At 46.9% G+C, this 26,474-nt stretch overlaps 1 protein-coding gene across 1 annotated transcript; it reads right to left on the bottom strand.

Annotated features, from left to right (window-relative positions):
* Window positions 1-10,626: 10,626 nt before the first annotated feature.
* Window positions 10,627-12,533, bottom strand: LOC119965990 (regulator of G-protein signaling 9-binding protein-like). The gene has a single exon (XM_038797088.1). It carries the CDS (start codon window positions 12,132-12,134, stop codon window positions 11,370-11,372), a length of 765 nt encoding a protein of 254 aa, XP_038653016.1. The 5' UTR covers window positions 12,135-12,533; the 3' UTR covers window positions 10,627-11,369.
* Window positions 12,534-26,474: the final 13,941 nt, after the last annotated feature.

Raw genomic sequence — 26,474 nt, 5'->3', positions numbered from 1 at the left:
GTCCGCAGTGACCTCATGGCGCAAATCCGTGACGTTAACGCACGTTTGATTTGGAGGCGCGCGCAGTGCATGCACCTTTGATTTGGAGGCGCGCGCAGTGCAGAGAAACAACGAAAGCCAAGATTGATATAGCGCCTTTAATGCAGTCAAACGGTTAAGGAGCTTTACAAAACAAAGTGAGTCCCTCTTCTTCAAACACACTTAGAAGCTTCCTTGAAGCACGGCCCCGATTGTTCAAAATGGCAGTACCTTGTCCCTCAGGATGCATCTTGCATTGAACCACAACATCTTAACCATGGGGCACAGCAAGGACAGAAGATGAAAGAGTCCTGCCCTAGAGATCCCACTACCTCAGCCCTGGGACATTCTGCCCCAAGTGCCCAAAGAGCTGCTGGTCAAGAATTCAGCTGTCCACTCACCTGCTAATATGGCCGAATCTGAGTAGACCTCATCTTTGAATCCAGAGACACCTATTGATGTGACAAAGTATGACACTGAGCCACATATTTATAGATGGCTGATGGACGCAAAGAAAACTCTTGACTGAGGAGATAAAACAAAAATGAGAGCAAGAGTTGGATATGGAATTGGAATGGGCAGTGTGGAGTGAATTTATGCACAGGGTCAATACCACATCTTCCATGTGCTTGGATGCACTTGGTACAATTCAAGGTAGTACATTGGGCTCATATCACACAGGAAAGAATGAGCAGATTCTTCACAGAAGCAGTAGATAAATGTAAAGAAGGACTAGCTAACCATGCCCACATGTTCTGGCCGTGTCCACAATTAGTTGGGTTTTGGATCTCAATATTTAAAACATTATCCAAAGTTGTGGAGCTGGAAATATTACCGAGACCTCTTGAGGCAATTTTTGGAGTATTGGAAATACCAGGACTAAGAATAATCTTTATTATTGTCACAAGTAGGCTTAGATTAACACTGCAATGAAGTTACTGTGAAAAGCCCCTCAGCGCCGGCTCTAGGGTTGCTGGCGCCCCGGGCAAGCTGAACTTCGGTGCCCTTGGGGGGGGCGGGGGGGGCCGGGGGGGGTGGGGGCTGGGGGGGCTGGGCCGAGGGGGAGCAAGGCCGAGGAGGGGCGGACCCAGGGGGGGCGGACACGCGGGGGGGCGGGCGGACCCGAGGGCGGGGCGGGGGGCGGACCCGGGGGGGGCGGACCGAGCCGGGGGGCCGCCCTGGGGGCGGGCGGCCACCGCGCATGCGCTGGTTGGCACCGGCCCAACTGCGCATGCGCAGGACCCGAGTCTCTGGCGCCCCCAAGCACATGGCGCCCCGGGCAACAGCCTGAGTTGCCGGTGCCTTGAGCCGGCCCTGAAGCCCCTAGTCGCCATGCTCCGTCGCCTGTTCGGGTACACAGAGAGAATTTAGAATGTCCAATTCACCTAACAAGCACATTATTGGGATTTGTGGGAGGAAACCGGAGCACCCGGAGGAAACCCACGCAGACACGGAGAGAACATGCAGACTCTGCACAGACTGACCCAATCCTGGAATCGAACCTGGGACCTTGGCACTGTGAAGCAATAGTGCTAACCATTATGCCACCGTGCTGCCAATAGAAGGGAAAGGAGCCAGTGTGGTTACCTCTGCCATGTTGATTGCACGGAGGCAGATTTTATTGGAATGGAAGTCAGAAGATCCTCAAAAAGTATCAACATGGTTTGTGGATCCTGTGGAATTCTTTAAACTTGAGAAAATTAAGTTTGCCCTTTGCGGCTCAGTTGGGGAGTTCTGGATGAGATGGAAGCTGTTCTTGCTTCTCTTTACAGATCTGTTTGTTGCTAGTGCATAAAGGAGTGGGTAGGGGGATAGGGAAAAAAGGAAAGGTTTAATGGAAATAAGGAGGAAAAATCTCAAATTGGGAGAACAGTATTTTGTTTATTTGAATGATTGTTTGTATGTTATATATATCCTGATTTGAATTTAAAAAAATTTTTTTAAAGAATTACTGTAAAAGTATAGTTTCTTGTTATTTAAGCAAACATAATAGCTTATTTATGCTAATGCTTCAGGAAAGTATCTTTGGAAGGGGCTGACAATTTCCTAATCTTTCTCAAATATACCAAGGAATCTCTTACATTCAATACTGAATTTTAACATCTCATCCCAAAGATTAGGAACATCAATTAGAAACAGATTAGAAACATTAATGCATCTACGCATTCTGTAGGATTGTTCATGGATCTGGAACGTAGAAACCAAATGTAGGCCATTTAGGCCCTCAACCTGCTCTACCATTCAATTATATCATGGCTGAACTGTATCATAATTCCATTTACCTACGTTGATTTTATTTCTCTTAATACTCTCACCAATCTCTGTTTGAAAATTTTAATAAACTTAATTTGAATAGATTTTTAGAGGGAGAGAATTCCACATTTCACCTACCTATTCTTTGTGTGAAGAAATGCTTCCGAACATCACTTATAATAATTATCTTTATTGTCACAAGTAGGCTTACATTAATACTGCAATGAAGTTACTGTGAAAAGTCCCTAGTCGCTACACTCCGACACCTGTTCGGGTACACTGAGGGAGAATTCAGAAGGTCCAAATTACCTAACAGCATGTCTTTTTTTTTATAAATTTAGAGTACCCAATTATTTTTTCCAATTAAGGGGCAATTTAATGTGGCCAATCCACCTAACCTGCACATCTTTGGGTTGTGGGGGCGAAACCCATGCAGACACGGGGAGAATGTGCAAACTCCTCACAGACAGTGACCCAGGGCCGGGATTCGAACCCAGGTCCTCAGCGCCGTAGGCAGCAATGCTAACCACTGTGCCACCGTGCTGCCCCCTAACAGCATGTCTTTCGGGAGTTGTGGGAGGAAACAGGAGCACTTGGAAGAAACCCACGCAGACACAGGGAGAATGTGCTACCGTGCCGAGACATGAATAGTCTTGTTCTAATTTTAAGATTATTCCCCACCTCTGGACTCCTCCAGCAAAGGAAACAGGACGGCATGGTAGCACAGTTGTTAAAACTGTTGCATCACCAGGGAGCCGGGTTCGATTCTCAGCTTGGGTCACTGTCTATGCGGAGTCTGCACATTCTTCCCGTGTCTGCATGGATTTCCTTCGGGTGCACCGGTTTCCTCCAACAAGTCCCGAAGGACATGCTTGTTAGGGTAATTGGACATTCTGAATTCTCCCTCAGTATACCCAAACAGGTGTCGGAGTGTGGCAACTAGGGGCTTTTCACAGGAACTTCATTGCACTGTTAATGTAAGCCTACTTGTGACACTAAGATTATTATTAGTTTCTCCCTATCCTATCAACTCCCTTCAGCACATTATATATTTCAATTCATTCGACACTTAATCGTCTTTCGCTAAGGAATTACAAACCTTTTTGCATGTATCATGTTGGTAAATCTGTGCTGTGCCCACTCCAAGGTCAATATATCCTTCCTCATGTGGGATGTCCAGAACTGAATGAAGTCTAATCAGAGCTTTACACATGTGTACTTAACCTGCTCACTGGTGTCTAGTGATTGCTCTACATGAACCCTCAATTGCCCATTAGTGTCCAAAGATGTGTAGGTTAGGCAGGATTATGGGGTTACAGGGATAGGGTGGGGGAGTGGGCTAGGTAGACTGCTCTTTCAGAGGGTCGGTGCAAACTCCATCGGCCAAATGGCCTCCTTCTGCATGATAGGTTCTAACCCTAAATCTTATTGCTCCTCCACCGTTACTAGTTTCTCATCATTTAGAAATCTTCTGATTTATCTTGTTTAGGTCTAAAGTGGATCATCTTTCACTTCCTTACATTGAACTCCCAACTGTCGCAGTTTTGCCCTCTCCCGTTTGAGCAGCAAACCCCTTTATTGATGGATTTTGGCACATTTAGAACTCCAATCCCTATTGGCATTAAAAATTTTAATTATATATTATAAAATTTTAAAAATCAAACTCCTCTCAGCAACAACCAGTAAGATATTGCTGGAGAATAGTATACTTTAAAAATAACGTGATTCTTCATTTGCACAATAGCTGTTACAAAAGTAAAACCTTCTCAGGTCAATTCAGCTCTCCCATACGCCCAGTTTGTCATGTTTGAAGGAGACAACTCTAAATATAATCTTCCCACCAGTTTTAGTTTAATATATATTTTTTTTTATTTAGAGTACTCAATTCAATTTTTCCAATTAAGGGGCAAGTTAGCATGGCCAATCCACTTAGCTTGCACATTTTTGGGTTGGGGGGGTGAAACCCACACAAACACGGGGAGAATGTGCAAACTCCACACGGACAGTGACCCAGAGCTGGGATCAAACCTGGGACCTCAGCGCCATGAGGCCGCAGTGCTAACCCACTGCGCCACCGTTCTGCCCAATTTCCCACCAGTTTTTATTACAACCGAATGTGTTGCTTCTGAATTTACCCACCATTTAATATCTTATGCTTACTTGTGCTAAGTAGAAGGTTCACCTTTGATCTGTAGTGGTTGTCGTCTTATTTTCCTAGGTTCAGCGTTATCATTCTACTCTTGAGTCATGGATTCAAACCCCTCTCCACAGACTTCAGCACATTATTTAGGTGGCACTTTACTGAAGGAGTGGTAAACTGTCAGACGTGCCAAATTTCGAAGAAGGCATTAAACTTAGGCCCCATCTGCTCTCCCAAATGGACAGTAATGATGAAATGCCACTATTTGAAAAAAGAACCAGTGAGTTCTCCTGGTGTTTTGATGAACATTTATCCTGCAATAACATTGTAACAAATTATCTGGTCATTTATCTTATTGCTGTGTACAAATTTGCTTCTCCATTTTCCCACATCACAACAGTGACTATCAAAATTCTTCATTGATTTTAAGATATCCTGACTTCTGTCTCTCATTTTGCATTTTTAATTTCCCTTTCAACAATTCAGCTATGCTTTTTCAGTAATCTTCCCTTGTACAATTGCATGTCCTACATTGCCATTCGTATTGTGGGCAGCACGGTAGCACTGTGGCTAGCACTGTGGCTTCACAGCGCCAGTGTCCCAGGTTTGATACCCCGTTGGGTCACTGTCTGTATGAAGTCTGCACATTCTCCCCTTGTCTGCGTGGGTTTCCTCCGGGTGCTCCGGTTTCCTCCCACAGTCCAAAGACCTGTAGGCTAGGTGGATTGGCCATGATAAATTGCCCTTAATGTCAAAAAGGTTAGGAGCGGTTATTGAGTTATGGGGATAGGGTGGAAGTGAGGGCTTAAGTGGGTCGGTGCATACTCGATGGGCTGAATAGCCTCCTTCTGCACTGTATGTTCTATATATACCCAGTTGGCTGCTTTCAACAAATATCAAATCTATTCCTTAGCTCCAACAGCTCATGGATATTATTTCCTTAAAGTATTTTCGATTATGCTATCTGCAATTATTCTTGTCATGCACAATACTGTTCCGATCTAAGATCAGTCCTCTGCCCACTCGTCCATTTCCAATCCTTCATCCGTGGCAATTTTAATGACTTCAGATTCTCTGGCCCATTTTAACTCATATTTACTCAGGACATCCATTATTTCTTCATCACCCTCCATCATCTGAATATTCTCCGGCTTGTCTGATTCATATACAGTGATCCAATCAATTCATGTTCATCACCACCCTCCTACATTTTTTTATCCTGTTCCTTTTTGAACAATTTCTCCTCATTCCATTCATGTTCTCCAGTAAAAAGGCTCCTGCATAGGTCTCAGTTTCATCTGTCTGTCTTTTTGCAAGATATATAGCACATTCGTTTTGTTTCAATTCTTAATTTCTGACCTCTAGAGAACATAGTTTGCTTCATATCTTCATAATCATGTGGTTCTTTTCTGACTCTTCTCTTCTATACTGATACCTGGAATGTGTAGGTTGTCTTATGAGGAAAGGTTGGACAGACTGGACTTGTTTCCACTGGAGTTTAGAAAAATGAGGGGAGACTTAATTGAAGTACAGAGGATCCTCAACAGTCTCGACAAGGTGGATGTGGAATGGATGTTTTGTTTTGTGGATGAGTCCAGAACTCAGAGGCACTGTTTTAAAATTAGGGGTCGCCATTTTTAGGACAGCGATGAGGAGAATCTTTTCTCTCAGAGGATTGTACAACTTTGGAACTCTCTGCCTCGGGTGGAGGCAGGGTCATTGAATATTTTAAGGCAATGTTGCATTGATTCTCGTTAGGCTAGGGAATCAAAGGTTATCGCAGAAATATGAAATTCAAAACACAAACAGATCAGCTATTATTTTATTGAATGGCGGAGCAGGCTTGAGGGGCTGAATGGTCCACCTCTACTCCTACTTTGTGTGTTCATATGTTCTCTTTACCTTTGGCAAGTGGCTTTATATTACAAGACCACTCACTCCCAACAACTATGCTAATCATGACCTATCATTGTGACTTCCTGTTGTCGCAATTTTCTGATCACTTCTTTTTGGCAGCAATTATCATTGCTAATTGCTATGTCAACAATTCCTGTACAATTCTGAACTGTCACAACGTAGGCTCTGGCCACTAGATAGTACAGTGAAGTTAGTTTTTGGAATTTCTGTCCCAAACCAATTGCTATTTCGTATGTTAAAAAAATAACATACTCATTTTCTGATTTTGAGCAAAAGCTATAAAATTACTACCATAAAATATAAACAATAAGTAGGATGCTTTTAATAATTCTCTGAAAAAATATTCCAGTTACTTCTTGTTGAAAACCTTGTTACTCGTAAGGTTAATTATAAAGTCTTCACTTTTTATACCAGGGGGAATGATGCTGTTTGCCGCATCTGGCCTTTTCTTTAAGTTCTTGTGAAAAAAATTTCTATATATGTTATAGCACAATATTCAACTTGCATGACAGCCTTGTGGAGGATCTGAAAATAGGTGCCGAATCTTCTTCCTGGCTGGCAGCGGCATCTGGATTTTGATCCATGAATAGTACGTCCTTGGATGCACGGTGGTGCAGTGGTTAACACTGCTGCCAAGACGCTGAGGGCCCGGTTCGATCCTTGCCCCGGGTCACTATCTGGGTGAAGTTTGCACATTCTCCCCGTGTCTGTGTGGGTATCACTCCCACAACCCAAAGATGTGCAGGTTAAGTGGATTGGCTACCCTAAATTGCCCCTTAATTGGAAAAAAAAATTGTGTACTCCAAATTTATTTTTAAAAAAGAATAATACATCCTTGTTGGCTTTAGATCATCACCTTGTTCATTGTTTTCAACATTTCTACAGCTTCGGAGTGAATTTAATGAAGCTGGGGAGAGATGCAAAATGAAGGACACTGTCAATGAGAAACAAATATGTAATTTGAAAGCATCTGAGCAATATGGCCACATGGCCTTATGTATCAACAGTTTTACAAATTTCTGCTTGCACTTTATGAAAGAACTATGAACAATACGGGCAGCACGGTAGCACAAGTGGATAGCACTGTGGCTTCACAGTGCCAGGATCCCAGGTTCGTTTCCCCGCTGGGTCACTGTCTGTGCGGAGTCTGCACGTTCTCCCCGTGTCTGCGTGGGTTTCCTCCGGGTGCTCTGGTTTCATCCCACAGTCCAAAGACTTGCAGGTTAGGTGGTTGGCCATGATAAATTGCCCTCAGGGTCCAAAAGGGTTGGGAGGGGTTATTGGGTTACGGGTTAGGGTGGAAGTGAGTGCTTAAGGGGGTCGATGCAGACTCGATGGCCTCCTTCTGCACTGTATGTTCTATAATATTTTTAAACCACTTTTACTGTAGCTGTTAATATGTTTACTGTTCTTTTAAAAAGGTGCATCTCACATTTGCCACACTGCTAAGTGTTTTGTTGGTTGAAGCCTTTGCTTCATTCCTCTTTTTCTTGATGCAACCCATTTAAATCTGCTAAACAATTTATTACAACTCTGGCAACCGTGGAATAATTAACTTTCACTTTTTGTCGTATCACATCAAAGCATTACGTACACCTCGTGCAATAAATTGTCATTTGCAGAGGATTTCAAAATCTGTGCCCCTGTTCAATCTTCAATAGTCAGTGGTTTTGCTTTTTGATCAAAGAAAGCATTTTTTCAATGTCAGGAATTTTTTCGACTGAAATAAACAATGCTGCTTCCATCATTTTTAATTTATTCTTTTACCGTATAACTTATTATGCATTTTACAATGTTACAATGTTGATGCTGCTTGAATACAATATCATATTCAATAGCAGCACGGTGGCGCAGTGGGTTAGCACTGCGGCCTCATGGCGCCAATGTCCCAGGTTCGATCCCGGCTCTGGGTCACTGTCCGTGTGGAGTTTGCACATTCTCCCCGTGTTTGCATGGGTTCCGCCCCCACAACCCAAAAATGTGCAGGCTAGGTGGATTGGCCACGGTAAATTGCCCCTCCATTGGAAAAAATGAATTGGGTGCACTAAATTTACCAGGGGCTGTTTAGCTCACTGGGCTAATTCACTGGCTTTTAAAGCAGACCAAGGCAAGCCAGCAGCACGGTTCGATTCCCGTAACAGCCTCCCCGAACAGGCGCCGGAATGTGGCGACTAGGGGCTTTTCACAGTAACTTCATTTGAAGCCCACTCGTGACAATAAGCGATTTTCATTTCATTTTTCATGTATTTCATTCTTACTCAAAGAAATGGTGGATTTGAATGATTGTAACTGGACTCCTGACCGGACATTATTGACTGCAGCTACTGCAAGGCAATTTGGCTGTGTTTGACATGCAAGTGGTATTTTAAATTGATGGGCAATCCCAAAATAAAATAGTCTTAAAGATTGGGTTCTATATTTAGTTTCACTTTGGTTTAGGAAAGCATTTTCCTTCTGAAAGTATTCACTTCTGCTGTAATACAGTCGAACATGTACCAAAAGTAAACTAAAGCCTTGTTCAAGTGATTATCTTTCCTGTGTAAACATTGATAGTGAGTTTTGGCAGGCAATTCAACCATGAGAAGATCACAGGTTTGCTCAATTCTTTTGACATTAGGGGCGAAATTCTCCGACCCCCACGACGGGTGGGAGAATAGCGGGAGGGCCTTCCCGACATTTTTGCCGCCCTCCCGCTATTCTCCCCCCCCCCCGCCGAAGTCCCGACCCGAATCGCTGCCGCCGTTTTTTTACGGCCGGCAGCGATTCTCAGCTGTTAGATGGGCCGAAGTCCCAGCCCTTTCCGCCGTTTTTACGAACGGCAAACACACCTGGTCTTCCCGTTCGTAAAAACGGCGTCACAAACTCGCTTTTTATAACCATGGCACCGATTGGCACGGCAGTACCACGGCCGTGCCAAGGGTGCCATGGGCCCGCGATCGGTGGGCACCGATCGCGGGCAGCGGGCCCGATGCCCGCGCACTACTTGTCCTTCCGCCGCCCCGCAGTATCCATTCGCGGGGCGGCTGAGGGGCAACCCGGCCCGCGCATGCGCGGGTTTCGCGCAAAAACGCGATGACGTCACCCGCGCATGCGCGGGTTGGAGTCTTCCAAACTGCGCATGCGCGGCTGACGTCATATGACGCGTCAGCCGGCGCTAACTCCAGCAAGCGGGCTTAACGATTTTCGTTAAGCCCGTCTTGCCGGAGCCTACGGCGTCGGGCTGCTAGCCCCGACCGGGGACCAGAATCGGTCCCCGGTCGGGAAGGGGCGCGCTGCCGTAAAACCCGCCCGGGTTTTACGGCAGCTTTACGATTTCTCCCGTTTTGGGAGAATCTCGCCCTAGATCTTCCTACAGTTGTTTAGAAGCAGGATTTTATTTTATTTTCCTTTTCTGAAGTCACTGCAGTAGAGTTCAGGCACACTACCTAAAGATATATTTTTTGATCTTGGTTCACACATTCACATGACAGGAGCATACATCGACAATTTTCCATAGAATCCCTACAGTGCAGAAGGAGGCCATTTGCCCCATCAAATCTGCACCGACCCTCCGAAAGAGTAGTCAATCTAGGGCCACTCCCCCACCCTATCCCCGTAACCCCACATAACCTACACATCTTTGAACACTGAGGGCAAATTTATCATGGTCAATCCACCTAACAGGCATACCGTTGGACTGTGGGAGGAAACTGGAGGAAACCCACGCAGAGACTGGGAGAGCGTGTAAACTCCTCACAGTCACTCAAGGCCGGAATGGAACCAGATCCCTGGTGTTGTGATGCAGCAGTGCTAACCACTGAGCCACTGTGGACTGTGTTCAGTTCATAGTTTCCTGTTCATTGATTTTGACATATGGATTCCCAAATGCATTCCTGTCACTGCTGTGAGTACAAATTGTAAAATGTACCCTCTGGAGTGTCTCTGCAATGATATCATGCAACACAGTGTCTCTGCTCATTCAGCTAACAGGGGTGTGAAATTGTCTTTAAAAAATGTCTGCCTTCATGCTAGAATCCTACAGCACAGGTAGGCAATCATGCCTGTGCCAGCTCTTCAACACGGCTACCGAATTAGTCCCAATCTCCCACTCTTCCCTCAGTGTCCTGGTTTTCCCATTATATATCCAATTGCCTTTTGAAAGTTTCATTGAATCTGATTCCACTCATTCAGGCAGTACACTTTTGATCATGATCTGCTGCACTTTTTACAAGACGCTATTTTATTTCTATATGACTGGCAAAGCTTAGGATTTAATACTTATGGTAGGAAAGTGATGTTTAAAAAGGAATTTGGAATCATTTAGTCATATTCTATTTAATGGATTCTTAAAAACATTTTCAAAATCTATGCTTGCTTTCTATTAGAGCAGTCTACTTTTAATTCGAATGTAATCAATGCAAGTTCTCTACTAAATAGGCTGCACTGTTCTAAATTTCCACTTTGTAGTGCTATTTGCATTGCTTACTTTAATTCAGTAATATTGCAAAAAATGAACTAACAGCAGCTTATCCTCAAAACAATCGCAAACCAAACTAATCTGTCACACCTTTTAAGTCGGGATACATATCAAACATTTCATCGGCATCTAAATGCATTTTGATTATTAGTCAATTATTATATAGAACAATTGATCAACACTTTTTAAGAACCCACCTTTCCCCAATCTTTTCTATTTTTAAACTTCATGTCCTGGTAAAACCTAGAAAAGCAATATTTTAATATTGACATTTATTACCTTTATCATTGTTAATTCCGCTCAGCTGTCAATGAAATATAACTCGCATCGCAGCAAACCTTGTACAAGGGGGGAGGAGGGGAATCACAGCTTGGATAGCACTACATAGCTCAAGTTTGTTTTTGGCATTAAGAAAACTTTACAAACAAATCTTTGCCGTGTTTATCAAATCTCCAACTCACTTCTGGGCATCTTTAACAGTTGGAGCCTGAGTTTCTCCTTCGTGTGTATACAGTGAATTGCAAAGTCAGTGGGACCGACCCGCAGCCTCCCTGAGTCCCACGGATCGGGGGGTGGGGGCAGCGGTCATGCAAGGTTCACGACACACACCGATAACACGACGGCGATCAGAGCCACCGTGCAAAACAGCATGGACACAAGACACCTTTCCCGGTCACAGCAGCGGCTGCCCCGCATCTCCTCCTCTGCAGACAGCAGGGCCACCGAAGAGGCGTCGTTACTGATCACCGAATGGTACGCGTCTCCCTTGGCTTCCACCGTCCACCTGAGGACATTGACCTTCATCTCCATGTTCTCCATCATCCTGTCCACCGTCTCGATCTGCTCCTCCAGCTCGTCCAGCTCCAGGTTGTCCACGTCCAGGCTGGTGTCATGGGCAATGTTCTGGACGCTCAGAGCCCGGGCTGCCACCTCCGAGGTGCCTCCGGACACCCCAGTCTGGATCAAGGGCTTCTTGGCTACCGACAGAGGGAAGCCCTGGCCCAGCTCCAACACTTTGCACATATCCACCTGGAAGGACTCCAGGTTGGAGGAGAAGATGACCCACAGACGCTCCATCTCGGCTCTCTCCTCCCTGCCCAGGTTCCTATCCCGGAGTAGCGCCGTCAGCTTGTTCCTGATCAGCCCGGCCAGGTCCTGGCTCCTCTCTCTCGTCCTCCTCAGCTCATCCCGCAGGTTGCTACAGTCCGACGAGCCGCCCACCCCGATGGCCAAGTGCTTGTAACACCCCGTCACCTTGTTGAGAGAGTCCAGCAGAGCCCTGCATTCATCTCTCGCCTTCGCCGCGTTTGCAGTCCCTTCATCGGCCACCTTGCTGCTTTGCACCGGCATGGATCTCCCTTCGAGCGCCAACTCCCCCGCTCCGAAACGCTACAGGTCCTGGCAAATAAACAAACATCGATCTGCTGAGTGCAGCCTCTCGGATGTCAGGCAGGAGAGAGGGAGACGCTCGCTCCGTTCAGGCGGCAGGAAAGTGGGCGCGGATTGCCCCAATTCCAATTCAGCAATCCGGAATAAAGTTGTCAGTGTAGCACACCCAGATTCCTTTCCCGCTGCCCGCTTCTCTTCTTTTCCTCCCGCGGGTCTTCCATCCAAATCGAAACCTGCCTCTCTTGGGGAGCTCCAGTCAACGCTGCTGAGCCTCTCACCGTGTCCTGGAGTGTCCTGCCTTATTCCCTCTGCAAATCCAGCTCTGAGATTACAGTGTATCTGGTGACGCAGCAGGCACGGATGGAGTTCTAACCTTGCTGCACATGGAGACATCCCATGTGGCTTGTTGTGTGCAGAGAAGCCTCGTCCCTCTGCAGGCTTGCCTCAAGGGCTCTCAATTCCAGAGTTCTCTCAAGCGTGCGCCCATCCCAACGCAAATCTTCCTGCTACAGAGAACAAAGAAAAGTACAGCACAGGAACAGGCTGTTCGGCCCTCCAAGGCCTGTGCCGCTCATAAAAACAAAACTTTCTACCCTTACTGGGTCCTTATCCCTCTATTTCCTCTCTATTCATTTATCGGTGCAGATGCCTCCTGAATGTTGCTAATGTGCCTGCTTCCAGCACATCTTCGGGCAGCGCATTCCAGGCACCCACCACGCGTGAAAATCCTCACTCCGCACATCTCCCTTAAACTTTTCCCCTTGAACCTGTACCCCCTTGTAATCGACACTGCTACCCTTGGAAAAAGCCTCTGACTATCCATCCTGTCGATGCCTCTCATAATATTGTAGACCTCTATCAGGTCTCCCCTCAGCCCCCATCTTTCCAATGAAGTAACCAAAAACCACCTAATTTCAATACGTTCCATGTGTAAATAAGTACAAATGATACAATTGGGGTAGATGAAGCCAAAAGCAACATGAATAAACTTTAAATTGCATTTAGAAAATTGTCAGTTGAAGGCAAAGAGGTCAGAAACACAATGGCGTGGAGTTTCCCTTGCATTTGCACCCAGAGGCGCCAGTGAATTGGTTGTAAACCCATTATGTGGCTAAAAGGATCATTCAATTTAACACTCTATTTAGATCTGCCCATCAAATTCTCGACCCAACCAAATCTCTGCCCACAAAACTGGCTGTGCCTCTGTGTTTCCAACACGGGTATCCGTCTCCCACTCCCACTTATTTGGGGGGGGGGGGGGGGGGGGGGGCGCTCTCAGTGATGTGCCCAGATTTTCAGGTGCAACAGGAAACAAAATAATTTTCTAAGATTTATAATTGCAAGTGTTAAAAATCCATCTTCACTAAGATCTGCTGTTTCTTTGACTGTATTTTTTAATGAAAGGTATATGTCACGAATAAACATTGAAGAACCTCCCCATTGCAGATTCTTAAATGTGACTGATACAGTTGATTGAATTAATTGGCACCGTAAATTTTAAAACACAAAGCAGAAATGCATATGGGTTTACCATTTCCTTAGGCCCAGATTGTTCACAAAGATTTATGCCCATTTACTACTATTTTAAGTTAGAATGTATTCTAATAAGTGTTCCTCCTGCCACTACATTAATATTGCGCTACTGCCAGCCTATCTCCCAATCTACTCCTGCCACCAATCCCTCTCAGCCACCCGAGTCACCAGCCAAATTCAAAGGACCTGTTCTTGAAAATACAGAAAAATGTGTCATTTGAAACATGGAAGTCTGGCAATATCTGGTCTGAGAGGAGACAGGGAAAGGTCCCACAAAAGGTTAATAGCAGCTGCAAAGAGCAGGATTATAAAATGCAGATTCTTTCTCACAAGCAGGCTTAGCAAACACACAGGATCCGTGTGGTAAGCTAAAACAATGGCTCACACCTTCATAGGATGTAACTATCTTAGGAAGTTTCTGGAAAAGCATGGATGAGTGTTTCAATTGAATTAAGTCACGAATGTTTAAAACAGGCAGTTCTTTCAAATCATAACCAAGTTAAATTTTAGCATACAGCTAAAAGCAAAGTTTCACACCTTAATTGAAATAAACTCTCTTAGTAAACAGCTGGAAAGGATGGATGATGCTCAGTCGAATTTGGTGTCAATTCTAAGTGTGAAATTCTACTAACATCAAGTCAATTAAAGAAAATTGGAGACAACCTGTCTATGAGGAACATAATTTAAAGTCAAAATCAAAGGCAAAATTATGAGCTGGGGACAATTGGAAAGTTAAACAATACGAAATCACAGAAATAAAAGTAACACCTATTGAAACCAAAGCATTTTAAATCAGATCTGAGAGGTGACGTTATGCCCAAAATGAATAATTAGTTGTATTAAAATGTTTACATCAAAGATACTTTTTTTTTAAATAATTTTTATTGAAAGAGTTTTTCCATACAGACATTTACCCCCACTAATTTTTAAATTATTTACAACACAATCCCTCTAGGCAAATATCCCTCCCTCGCCCGCCCTCTCGCGCGCCCCAGCCCTCCCCCCCCCCCCCCCCCAAGCAACAACTTAACAAACAAGGCAGCCTACAGTTTCAGACATGAGCAGCGAGCAGACTTGCCCGCGTTACAGTCGTGCTTGTCCCCCCACGACCATTGCTGCCCCCCCCCTCCCCTCCCCTCTCCCCCCCCCCCCCCCCGGGTTGCTGCTGCCACGACCCCGTACGCCTATCTCTGATCTAAAAAGTCAAGGAAAGGTTGCCACCGCCTGGAGAATCCCTGTACCGACCCTCTCAGGGCAAATTTGATCCTTTCTAGCTGAATATAGCTAGCCATATCGTTAATCCAAGTTTCAACGCTTGGAGGCCTCGCGTCCTTCCATTGAATTAATATCCTTCGTCGAGCCACTAGGGACGCAAAGGCCAGTATTCCGGCCTCCCTAGCCTCCTGTACCCCCGGTTCTACCCCGACCCCAAAGATCGCAAGCCCCCATCCTGGTTTGACCCTGGACCCCACCACATTCGACACCGTCCTTGCCACCCCCTTCCAGAACCCTTCCAGCACCGGACATGCCCAGAACATATGCACATGGTTCGCTGGGCTTCCCAGACATCTGACACACCTGTCCTCACCCCCAAAGAACCGGCTCATCCTTGTCCCCGTCATGTGAGCTCTATGCAGCACCTTAAATTGAATGAGGCTCAGCCTCGCACACGAGGAGGAAGAATTGACCTTCTCCAGTGCATCCGCCCACGTCCCGTCTTCTATCTGCTCTCCCAGCTCCCCTTCCCACTTGGCTTTCAGCTCCTCCCCTGATGCTTCTTCCGCCTCCTGCATTATCTTGTAGATGTCTGATATCTTCCCCCCTCCGACCCAGACCCCCGAGAGCACCCTATCACTCGCCCCCTTACTGGGGAGCAGGGGGAACCCCTCCACCTGCCGCCTAGCAAATGCCTTCACTTGTAAATATCTGAACATGTTTCCCGGGGGGAGCTCAAACTTCTCCTCCAGCCCTCCCAGGCTCGCAAACCTCCCCTCTATAAACAGGTCCTTCAGCTGCCGTATGCCCACCCTGTACCAGCTCTGAAATCCCCCGTCGATGTTCCCCGGGATGAATCTATGGTTCCCTCTTATTGGCGCCGCCAACAGACCTCCCACTTCCCCCCTGTGTCGCCTCCACTGCCCCCATATCTTGAGGGTGGCCGCCACCACCGGGCTCGTGGTGTACCTCGTGGGGGGGAGCGGCCATGGTGCCGTTACTAGGGCCCCCAGGCTTGTGTTGCCACAGGACGCCCTCTCCATTCGTTTCCAAGCTGCCCCCTCCCCTTCCATCATCCACTTGCGCACCATTGACACATTTGCCGCCCAGTAATACCCCGAGAGATTGGGTAGTGCCAGCCCACCACTGTCCCTACTCCGCTCCAAAAAGACCCTCCTCACCCTTGGGGTGCCATGCGCCCACACGTAGCTCATGATGCTACTCGTCACCTTTTTGAAGAAGGCCCTAGGGAGGAAGATGGGCAAGCACTGAAATAAAAACAAGAACCTTGGGAGGACCGTCATTTTGATTGACTGCACCCTCCCCGCCAGCGACAACGGTACCATGTCCCACCTCTTAAATTCCTCCTCCATCTGTTCCACCAGCCTGGAAAAGTTCAACTTGTGGAGGGTCCCCCAGTTCCTTGCCACCTGCACCCCTAAGTACCTAAAGCTCTTTCCTGCTCGCTTGAAGGGGAGTCTCCCAATACCCTCTCCCTGATCCCCCGGGTGTATCACAAAAACCTCGCTTTTGCCCAAATTTAGTTTGTACCCCGAAAAGTCCCCAAACTCTGCTAATAGTTCCATTATCTCCGGCATTCCCCCTTCTGGGTCTGCCACGTACAGCAGTAGATCATCCGCATACAGCGATACTCGATGTTCCTCCCCTCCCCTAGTCAGTCCTCTCCACCCCCCTGAACCCCTCAGTGCCATCGCCAACGGTTCAATCGCCAGTGCGAAAAGTAGGGGGGATAGGGGACATCCCTGCCTGGTCCCTCGGTGGAGCCCGAAATACTCCGACCTCCTCCCGTTTGTCACTACACTCGCCGTCGGGGCCGAGTAGAGCAACTTCACCCACTTAATAAACCCTTCCCCAAACCCAAACCGTTCCAACGTCTCCCAAAGGTACTCCCACTCCACCCTATCGAATGCCTTCTCCGCGTCCAGCGCTACCACTATCTCAGCCTCCCCCTCCACTGCCGGCATCATAATTACATTCAGCAATCTCCGCACGTTCGTGTTGAGCTGCCGCCCCTTCACGAACCCTGTCTGGTCCTCATGGATTACCCCTGGCACACAATCCTCTATTCTAGCTGCCAGGATCTTTGCCAGCAACTTGGCATCCACGTTCAGAAGCGAGATAGGCCTGTAGGACCCGCACTGCACGGGGTCTTTATCCCGCTTCAATATCAGGGAGATCAGAGCCTGCGACATTGTCGGGGGCAGAACCCCCCCCTCTCGCGCCTCATTAAAGGCTCGTACCAGTACCGGTCCCACCAAGTCCACATTTTTCTTGTAGAATTCCACCGGGAACCCATCTGGCCCCGGCGCCTTCCCCGCTTGCATCTGACCTATTCCCTTGACTAGCTCTAGCCCTATTGGCGCCCCCAGCCCTTCTACCAGCCCCTCCTGGACCCTTGGGAACCTCAATTTGTTTAGGAAGTCCTCCATTCCCCCTCTCCTCGTCGGCGGCTCAGACCGATACAACTCCTTGTAAAAATCCCTGAAGACCCCATTCACTTCTTGCCCCTTCTGCACTACCTTCCCGCCCCTCTCCTTCACTCCCCCAATCTCCCTAGCCGCATCTCGTTTGCGAAGCTGGTGTGCCAGCATCCTGCTCGCCTTTTCCCCATACTCATAGGCCGCGCCCTGTGCCCTTCTCCACTGCGTCTCTGCCTTCCTGGTGGTCAGCAGGTCGAACTTGACCTGCAGGCTGCGCCGTTCTCCCAGCAGCCCCTCCTCTGGTGCCTCCGCATATCTCCTATCCACTTCCAATAGCTCCCCCACCAGCCTCTCCCTCTCCTGCCTCTCCTTTCTTTCTCTGTGTGCCCTTATGGAGATCAGCTCTCCCCTGATCACTGCCTTCAGGGCCTCCCAGACCATCCCCACCTGCACCTCACCCGTGTCGTTCAAGTCCAGATAGCTCTCAATGCTCTTCCGGACCCTTTTACACACCTCGTCGTCCGCTAACAGCCCCACATCCAGCCGCCACAGCGGGCGCTGGTCCCGCGCCTCCCCCATTTCCACATCCACCCAATGTGGTGCATGATCAGAGATCGCAATGGCCGAGTACTCAGCTTCCCGTACCCTCGGGATCAGCCCCCTGCTCAACACGAAGAAATCGATTCTGGAGTACACTCTATGAACGTGGGAGAAAAAGGAATACTCCCTCGCCCTCGGCCTACCAAACCTCCATGGGTCTACTCCTCCCATCTGCTCCATGTACCCCCTCAGCACTTCTGCCACTGCCGGCCTCCTATTGGTCCTTGAACTCGATCTGTCTAGCCCGGGGTCCAGCACTGTGTTAAAGTCCCCCCCCCATGATCAAGCCCCCTGCCTCCAGTCCCGGAATGAGGCCCAATAGGCGCCTCATAAAACCCGCGTCATCCCAGTTCGGGGCATATACGTTGACCATCACCACTTTCTCCCCCTGCAGCTTACCCTTCACCATCACATACCTACCCTCCTTATCCGCCACCACCTCCTCCGCCACGAACGACACCCTCTTTCCCACCAGAATCGCCACCCCCCGGTTCTTTGCGTCCAATCCAGAGTGGAACACCTGTCCCACCCACCCCCTTCTCAGGCGAACCTGGTCCACTACCTTCAAATGGGTCTCCTGTAACATTGCTACATCAGCCTTCAGTCCCTTCAGGTGTGAGAATACCCTTGATCTCTTGACCGGCCCATTCAGCCCCCTCACGTTCCAAGTGATCAGCCGGGTCGCGGGACGACCCGCCCCCTTCCCCTGCCGATTAGCCATGTCCTGTTCCCTGCTCGCCCCGGGTCGACCCTCCCCTTCTGACCCGCTCCCCATGGCGATGTCCCCCTCCCCCCACCTCTCCAGTCCTCCACTTCCCGTTTCTGGTCTTTGCAGCAGCAACCCGGTGTCCCTCCCTAACCCCCCTCCCCCCCACCCCCCCCCAGGCTAGGACCCCTCCTAGCCGCGATGTACCCTCCATCGTACTCCCGTAAGTCAGCTGGTTCACGCTGACCCGGCTGCTCCTGCCACACTCCGACTCCCCCCGGCTCGGGGGGGATCAAAGATACTTTTTAACAATCAAAGTGAAACAAGCTCATTTACAATAAAGTCGTTAAAACTTAATAACTCTTCGAAAGAGAATATAAACCCGAAGAAAGGGGACAGCCAGCAGAGCCAGTTCTCACAGCTCGGTACATGGGAAGGACAGGACACAGCAACCGAGTTCACCAGCGAATACAACTCAAGAAGACCAGATTTTAAAGAAGATTGATTGTCAAGGTGGGCCTGAAGGTCCCTTCAATCAACAGGAAGGATCCAGAAGCAAGATCTTTTTACCTTTCTGTAAAGAAAGTGTTTGCAGCTTTTAAAAGAAAAAAATACAATAGTAAAATAACTTACTTAACCTGAAAAAGTGTTTTTTTTTCCTCAAGTCTACTTTACTTACTTAGCAACGCAGGACCCAGGACATCAATGCTACTAAGGGGTAAGTAGGTAAAATTCTTCGGTGAAGGTATGGGTTATACCTGGGGATAACTTGAAAATATAGTCTGACCTGAATAGCACCCACCGAAGCCTGCATCGGAGTCAGGGAGTGAGAATCCCTGTTCACCATTTAGAATATCGACCCTTTTTTGGTATAGGGGGAATTCTAAGAAGAGTGGTGAGTTTTAACTTCAGACCTGAATGGCAAATTGCTCTGGGGTTTATAATTGAGACTTGTTAAAGACGGGCAGCACGGTAGCATAGTGGTTAGCACTGTGGCCTCACAGCACCAGGGTCCCAGGTTCGATTCCCTGCTGGGTCACCACTGTCTGAGCGGAATCTGCACATTCTCCCCATGTCTGCGTAGGTTTCCTCTGGGTGCTCCTGTCTCCCACAGTCCAAAGACATGCAGGTTAGGTGGATTAGCCATGCTAAATTGCCCTTAGTGTCCAAAAAGATTAGGAGGGGTTATTGGCTCAGGAAGATAGGGTGGAAGTGAGGGCTAGGTGGGTTGATGTAGACTCAATGGGCCAAATGGCCCCCTTCTGCACTGTATGTTCTATGTTATGCAATAATGATGAGACCTGAGGACAAATGGGCTTAAGTGGGTCGGTGTAGACTTGATGGGCCGAATGGCTTCTTCTTCATTGTATGTTCTATGGTATGTTATAATGATGATACCTGAGGACAAATTTAAGATGGTCCTCAGTGTGCCTGGGCTGAATCATAAGTTCTGGATGCTAATCAATTTAGATCTGATTAAGGGGTCAAAATGACATCATGAACTACTACTACAGGGCTAGATTACCAAGTTACCAGCTCAACCCAGATGGACTCTACCCCTGAGTTTACTGTACATGCAAACTTAACATTATCAATCATTGTTTAAGCTTTTCTCCTTTGTAAATCCTTGTCTGATCCTGGTTTCCAGCCTGTCCTGCTGCCAGTGTTTTTAAAACAACAGACTTTTGGTTCTGACCTGCACCTGCTCCCCCCCCCCCCCCCCCCCCAACCACTGCAAGATGCTTTTTGATCTGTCCAGGCACACCCCTCGATCCAGTGTGCTCTCTGGCCTAGTTTGTGACGTCATTTTGATGGACTTCACTAGCAGCCAATCCCCTCTCCAGAAATGACGGGATGTATTCTATTATTTCCAATGTGTCTTATAAATGAAGTGTTTTAATGTTTTACTTACAAATCTGGTGACTGTAAGTCATTGGAGCAGTCAAGGGTCAAAGTTCTCAGGAAAATATATGAATTATTGTTTAATTGGCTTATGTTGGGACTCCGGGGTCTGTGAGCTGGAATTGACCTCGCATTCGCCCAGCATGACATACCACCTTATTGAGACTTAATCAGGACACAAGTCTGTGTTCTACGAGCATAACATTATACATCACAGATTGGGACCATTTGGCCCATCATTTGTGTGCTAGATCAATTAATATGAGTAATGGTGAGATTTGTACTAATTCTACTGGAAATATCATAATTTGGAAAGGTATTTAATCCACACTAGTAAACTTTAATTAATTCGCCTATTGAAACCTCCCCATGTTCAGGCCATGGAACTACATCAGGACAGTTGATATTGAATGAAAAATGTTGACATAATAATTAACAATGGTAAGCGTTGACACAAATGTTTGGCTAAAAATCATGACACGATTTGTTAACTAGAAGTATGCATCCTAAGTAAAATTGCTAATGTAATATACATTATATTTGGCTTTTATCTCAGTGCTGAGCTCTATTCAGATCAGTCTGCTATAAATGTTAACGTGGCTACTTATAGGAAAGAGTAAGTGGGTTGGTAAACTTATCCCTCACATAAAAAATGTGCATTTTCTGTTGGAGACCTGTGTTCTGCCTGTACATTTAGGTATAAATGAGACAGGAGCTGCTTTTCCTAATTGGAACATAATGTAAGTAGACAGGGGAGCAGCAATTTTACATGTTAAAATTTTTAGCATGGAAATTTGCCCATTGGGAGACCATAACGGGAATTGGGGCATGCACCCTCCATGATTTCCATTCATTAAATTTAATGAATGGAAAATCAGCGAGTGTGCAATTCCCAATTTGTGCTCCTCATGGGCAGCACTGCACTGAGAACATAAATTCAGAAGTTTACCCTTCTAACTGCACCACTCCATAAATGGCACAGGTGTCAAAGCAGTTAAAACATGGGTGCACTGTAAAACTGCTATTGGTGTGTTGATTAGGACTCTCATTCTCTCATTTTGTTTAATTAGATCTGAATTGTCACAAGCACATGGAAGTCAGAATCAGAACCTCTGTAGAAGTTAATTCGGCAAATTATAGAATCATTTCAAACCACTGGCAAACAACTGCAGGAAATTGGTGTCTGCCTGTTGTGTGCGACTCATTGCTACACTTATTATCTTAGATGTTTCTACTATAACTACTCGCTTTTATATAGTAAAACATTCCAAGACAATTTGCAGCTGTATTATCAAACTATCAGCCGAGGCATCTGAAGGCACAATCTGGTGTGCAGATGGAAATCAGGGAACAAAAGAGGCCAAAATTGGAGGAATGCCGAGATCATGAAGGGTTGTAAGACTAGAGGATAGCTCCACTTCTAGGGAGGTGTGATGCCATTGAGTCTATTGAACACAAAAATAAGAATTTTAAATTTGAGTTTCTTTCCAACCAGGTGCCAGTGTAAGTTAAGAGTGCAGGTATTGAGCATAGGTGATGGAGGCATGGGACTTAATGTGAGTTAGGGATGCAAAATTGTGGATGAACTGAGGTTATAGTAGATGCAAGGGGGAGGCTGTCCAAGATATGGGCGGCACAATGGTTGGCACTGCTGCCTCCAGTGTCAGGGACCCAGGTTCAATTCCTGCCTTGGGTGACTGTGTGGGGTCTGCACACGCGCCCCCCCCCCCCCCCCCCCCCCCCCCCCCCCCATGTCTGGGTGGGTTTCCTCCATGTGCTCGGGTATTCTCCCACAGTCCAAAGATGTGCAGGTTAGGTGGATTGGCCATGCTAAATTGCCCCGTAGATGTGTAGGTTAGGTTAAGGTGTTATTCAGATAAGGCAGGGAAGTGGGCTTGGGCGGAGTGCTCATTCAGAGGGTCGGTGCAGACTTGATGGGCCAAATGGCCTCCTTCTGCTCTGTATAGATTCTATGATTAAAATTAATGAACTACAAAGACATGGATGAGAGTTTCAGAAGCTGATGCACTGAAGGAAGAGCAGACAGGAAATATATTTGAGTTGGAGGTAGTTGATTTTGGTGAGGGAGTGAACATAGATTTAGAAACTCAGCTCAAGATCAAGTAGGGTACAGAGGTTGCGCACAATTTGGTTTAGCCTCCGACAGTGACCAGGGAAGTGATTTGAGTTGATGGCTAGGGAACGGATTTTGTGGAGGGGACCAAAGACAATTTTGGTCCGAATTTTGTGGTCAGCAGCAAATTATTATTGCTACCTGTTCATTACATTTATCACTACCCAGGGATTTTTAGTGACCTTTAGCATGGCAACTTGCAATTATTAGAAATTAATTTCAGTACAGTGCCCTGGCCTGTAACTTCTTCAGAGTAGCAATCTCCGTCGGATTGCCACTCTGGATGAACTTACCCTCGCTGTAATTCCAAAGCCCCTGTCTCACTCAGACTGGGGGAGACAGGAGCAGCGAAGCAGTTCCCAGGCTGCATCAGAGTGGAGTAACTGGGACGCAGAGAGGTAAGACATGCCCTTTTTTACAGCAGTAGTTGCCACAAAGGGGATGTTTAAAGGGACAATTTAAAGGGTAAGCTTCAAAGGCAAGGGGTTCAGGCAATCAGGGGTGACCAGTGGGAGGAGAGTGTCAGACCAGGATTGTTTAATTAGTTACTCTAGAGTTAGAAGTGATTTTTCCTTTTCTTTCCAACTCTTTGGGCAGCACAGTAGCATGGTGGTTAGCATAAATGCTTCACAGCTCCAGGGTCCCAGGTTCGATTCCCGGCTGGGTCACTGTCTGTGTGGAGTCTGCACGTCCTCCCCGTGTGTGCGTGGGTTTCCTCCGGGTGCTCCGGTTTCCTCCCACAGTCCAAAGATGTGCGGGTTAGGTGGATTGGCCATGCTAAATTGCCCGTAGTGTCCTAAAAAGTAAGGTTGGGGGGGGGGGGGGTTGTTGGGTTACGGGTATAGGGTGGATACGTGGGTTTGAGTAGGGTGATCATTGCTCGGCACAACATCGAGGGCCGAAGGGCCTGTTCTGTGCTGTACTGTTCTATGTTCTATGTTCTTTCAGAGTATCTATCAGGGTAGTACTGGCAGAACCATCCAAAGTTAGTGATTTAAATCGCTTCTGTAGGCTGGTTCCCAACCCCGCGCAATTGTCCAGAGGAAGTTAGCACAGCGTATCATTCTTCAGCAATGCTGAAGAACCAGATAGTTATGGGCCCATGTCTCTTCAAACCAATCGGATTGAGTAATCCTTAACTAGAGACATGTAGGATTTAAAAACAGCTTCTTCCCCGCTGTTACCAGACTCCTAGACGACTCTCTTATGGACTAGCCTGACTAATACTACACTCCTCTATGCTTCATCCGATGCCAGTGTCTATGTATTTACATTATGGACCTTGTGTTTCCCTTTTATGCATTTTCTTTTTCTTTTATTTTCTTTTCATGTACTAAATGATCTGTTTGAGCTGCTCACAGAAAAATGATTCTCACTGTACCTCGGTACACGTGACAATAAACAAATCCAATCCAATCCAAACTCGGATTATTAACACCAGTTGTTTGAGTGCTACAGGTGCTTTTTGTTGGTCGAAATGCTCTCTGTGTGTGGTGGTATGATTTGCATAGCTGTCTGCCATTGGTGCAGAACACCGGCTTACCATTGGCCCTGGTCGGTCATGTGCCTCTCGACTGATTGGTTGAGACCAGTCATGTGACGGCTCTCCGATTGGTCGAGAGGCTGAGTTAACCACGCCTCCATACCGAGGTATAAATAGTCAGAACGCCCGGCGATCGTCCATTTATTGTAGTCGACCGTAGGGCTAAATTCTAGCTTATTAAAGCCTAACTTTTGCACAGCCACTCGTCTTACGTGCAATTGATGGCTCATCAATTTAATAAGCTAGATTTTTGAAGATGGAGTTCCGGATCAAGCCCGAATGCCTCCGCATCAGCCCGCAAACTCAGAACTCTGCAGAAATTTTTCAACATTGGCTGGCATGTCTCGAAGGATACCTGGAGTCTGCAACCAGCCCCCCCACCATGGCACAGAAGCTTCACATCCTCCACTCCAGCGTGGGCATAGTAGCCTACGCGATGATCAAGGAGGAGAAAGATTACGATGCCGCCATGCTTAAGCTGAATGGACAATTTCTTAAGCCAGTCAACAGAGTATTCGCCCGATTGATGGCTCATCACTGTAGAAGGCATTCAATCACTCTTTTAAAGTGAGTTGTGCCAGAGAGCATATGTGCTGGTATTATAGTGTGCGAAGTAAACAGCTGCCAGAAGTTTGCAGAGCAGGCAGACCATGATATCAATCAGCTTCCGATGCTGATATGGTGCCAGTGCCACCATATTTGAGCTCAACACCCCAACTAATACACACTACTAACCATGTGCAACTGACCACGCGTTCAGCAGCAGAAAGGATATTCCACCAGCACGAATTAAAGGAATCACTAACTATTTACAGGTTTGTTTCTGGTTGATTTCTTCTGGCTGTTGCTTAAATTCTGCAACTGTTTGGTGCTTTATATTTTTATTTTAAGTTGCCAACATCTGTAAGGAGTGATCTGGCAAATGCTCACAGAGCTTTTGCTGATTTCAGGCTTCTGAACAAACTAGATGCTCCCAAATATGGGTTCACTACAACCAACCCCTTGGAATGCAGCATGGACAATGAACAGAATCACGTGCTGCTGGAACAGGAAGGAATAGTAGGGGGAGAAGGTCCCTCATCAGGAGGCCATGCCACTCAGGGCCTTCAGGGAGTATTCTCCTACCTGAACCTCAACAAGGACAAATATTTGAAACCTCTGCATTTAGGTAAGGACGTCCTCGCTGAAAATTTCCACCTCCTGCAGCTACAACTTCAACCTCAGACTAGGGCAAGGATTACACTGCCAGTGGCACTGAAGATGAACATGGCGATGAATTTTGTGCCAAATTTCTCCTAGAATGTTTGCAATATCTCCCAATTTTCTGTCCTCATTTCTTTAGTGATTCATGCAGGTCAATACCTAGCATCCTGACACAGTCATGATGCCCTCATTCTGTGGCATTCCCTTGTGCCAATTGCTTTTAAGGCACCAAGGTAAGTCAAAGCGGCATTAGTTGCTATCTGCTGATCATGTGATAGATGATTCTGGTATGCACATGTAGGCAACACCATACTTAAAAGATTGCCAAGGGCAGCACGGTGGTGCAGGGTTTATCACTGCTGCCTCATGACGCTGAGGACCAGGGTCACTATCCATGTGGAGGTTGCACATTTTCCCCATGTCTGCGTGGGTCTCACCCCCAAAACCCAAAAAGATGTGCAGGTTTGGTGAATTGACCTTGCTAAAGTGCCCCTTAATTGGGAAAAAAAGAATTGGGTAGTCTAAATATATAAAAATAAAAAAAATTCAAGAATTGCTGTTATAGAAAATGTGATGGAGCAGATTATTGGCATACTGAAACATTGTTTACGCTACCTGGACTGTTCTGGGAGGCTCTACAGTACTTGGCAGAACGGGTGTCGAGATTCATTGTGGTCTGCTGCATGTTGCCAAACCTCACCATTGTGAATGGACAGTCGTGGTCACCAGCTATACATTGAGCAGCTGAGATGCAGGAGCATGAAGTGGAAGAGAACATGAGTACAACAAGTTGAAGAAATATGTAGAGGATGAGAAAGTGAAAGGGTCCCTTAGAAAGTCCAGTTCTGGCCTGGCTGTCTGTGAAATACTCACCCGAGTGCAGTACCAGCCACTACAACCCCAAATCGCCATTCAGAAGCTGTCTCGAAACTTGCTTTCTGCCACTCACCATTTTGGGCACAAGGCAAAAATAAAAGCCACCACATTTTTGGCAGTGGCTAAACCCGAGACACTACATGTGTAG

The sequence above is a fragment of the Scyliorhinus canicula genome, chromosome 5 (assembly GCF_902713615.1).
Source record: "Scyliorhinus canicula chromosome 5, sScyCan1.1, whole genome shotgun sequence".
In the NCBI taxonomy this organism is placed as follows: Eukaryota; Metazoa; Chordata; class Chondrichthyes; order Carcharhiniformes; family Scyliorhinidae; genus Scyliorhinus; species Scyliorhinus canicula.
Note: the sequence above shows the minus strand (reverse complement) of the source record. Positions and strands in the feature narration are given on the sequence as shown.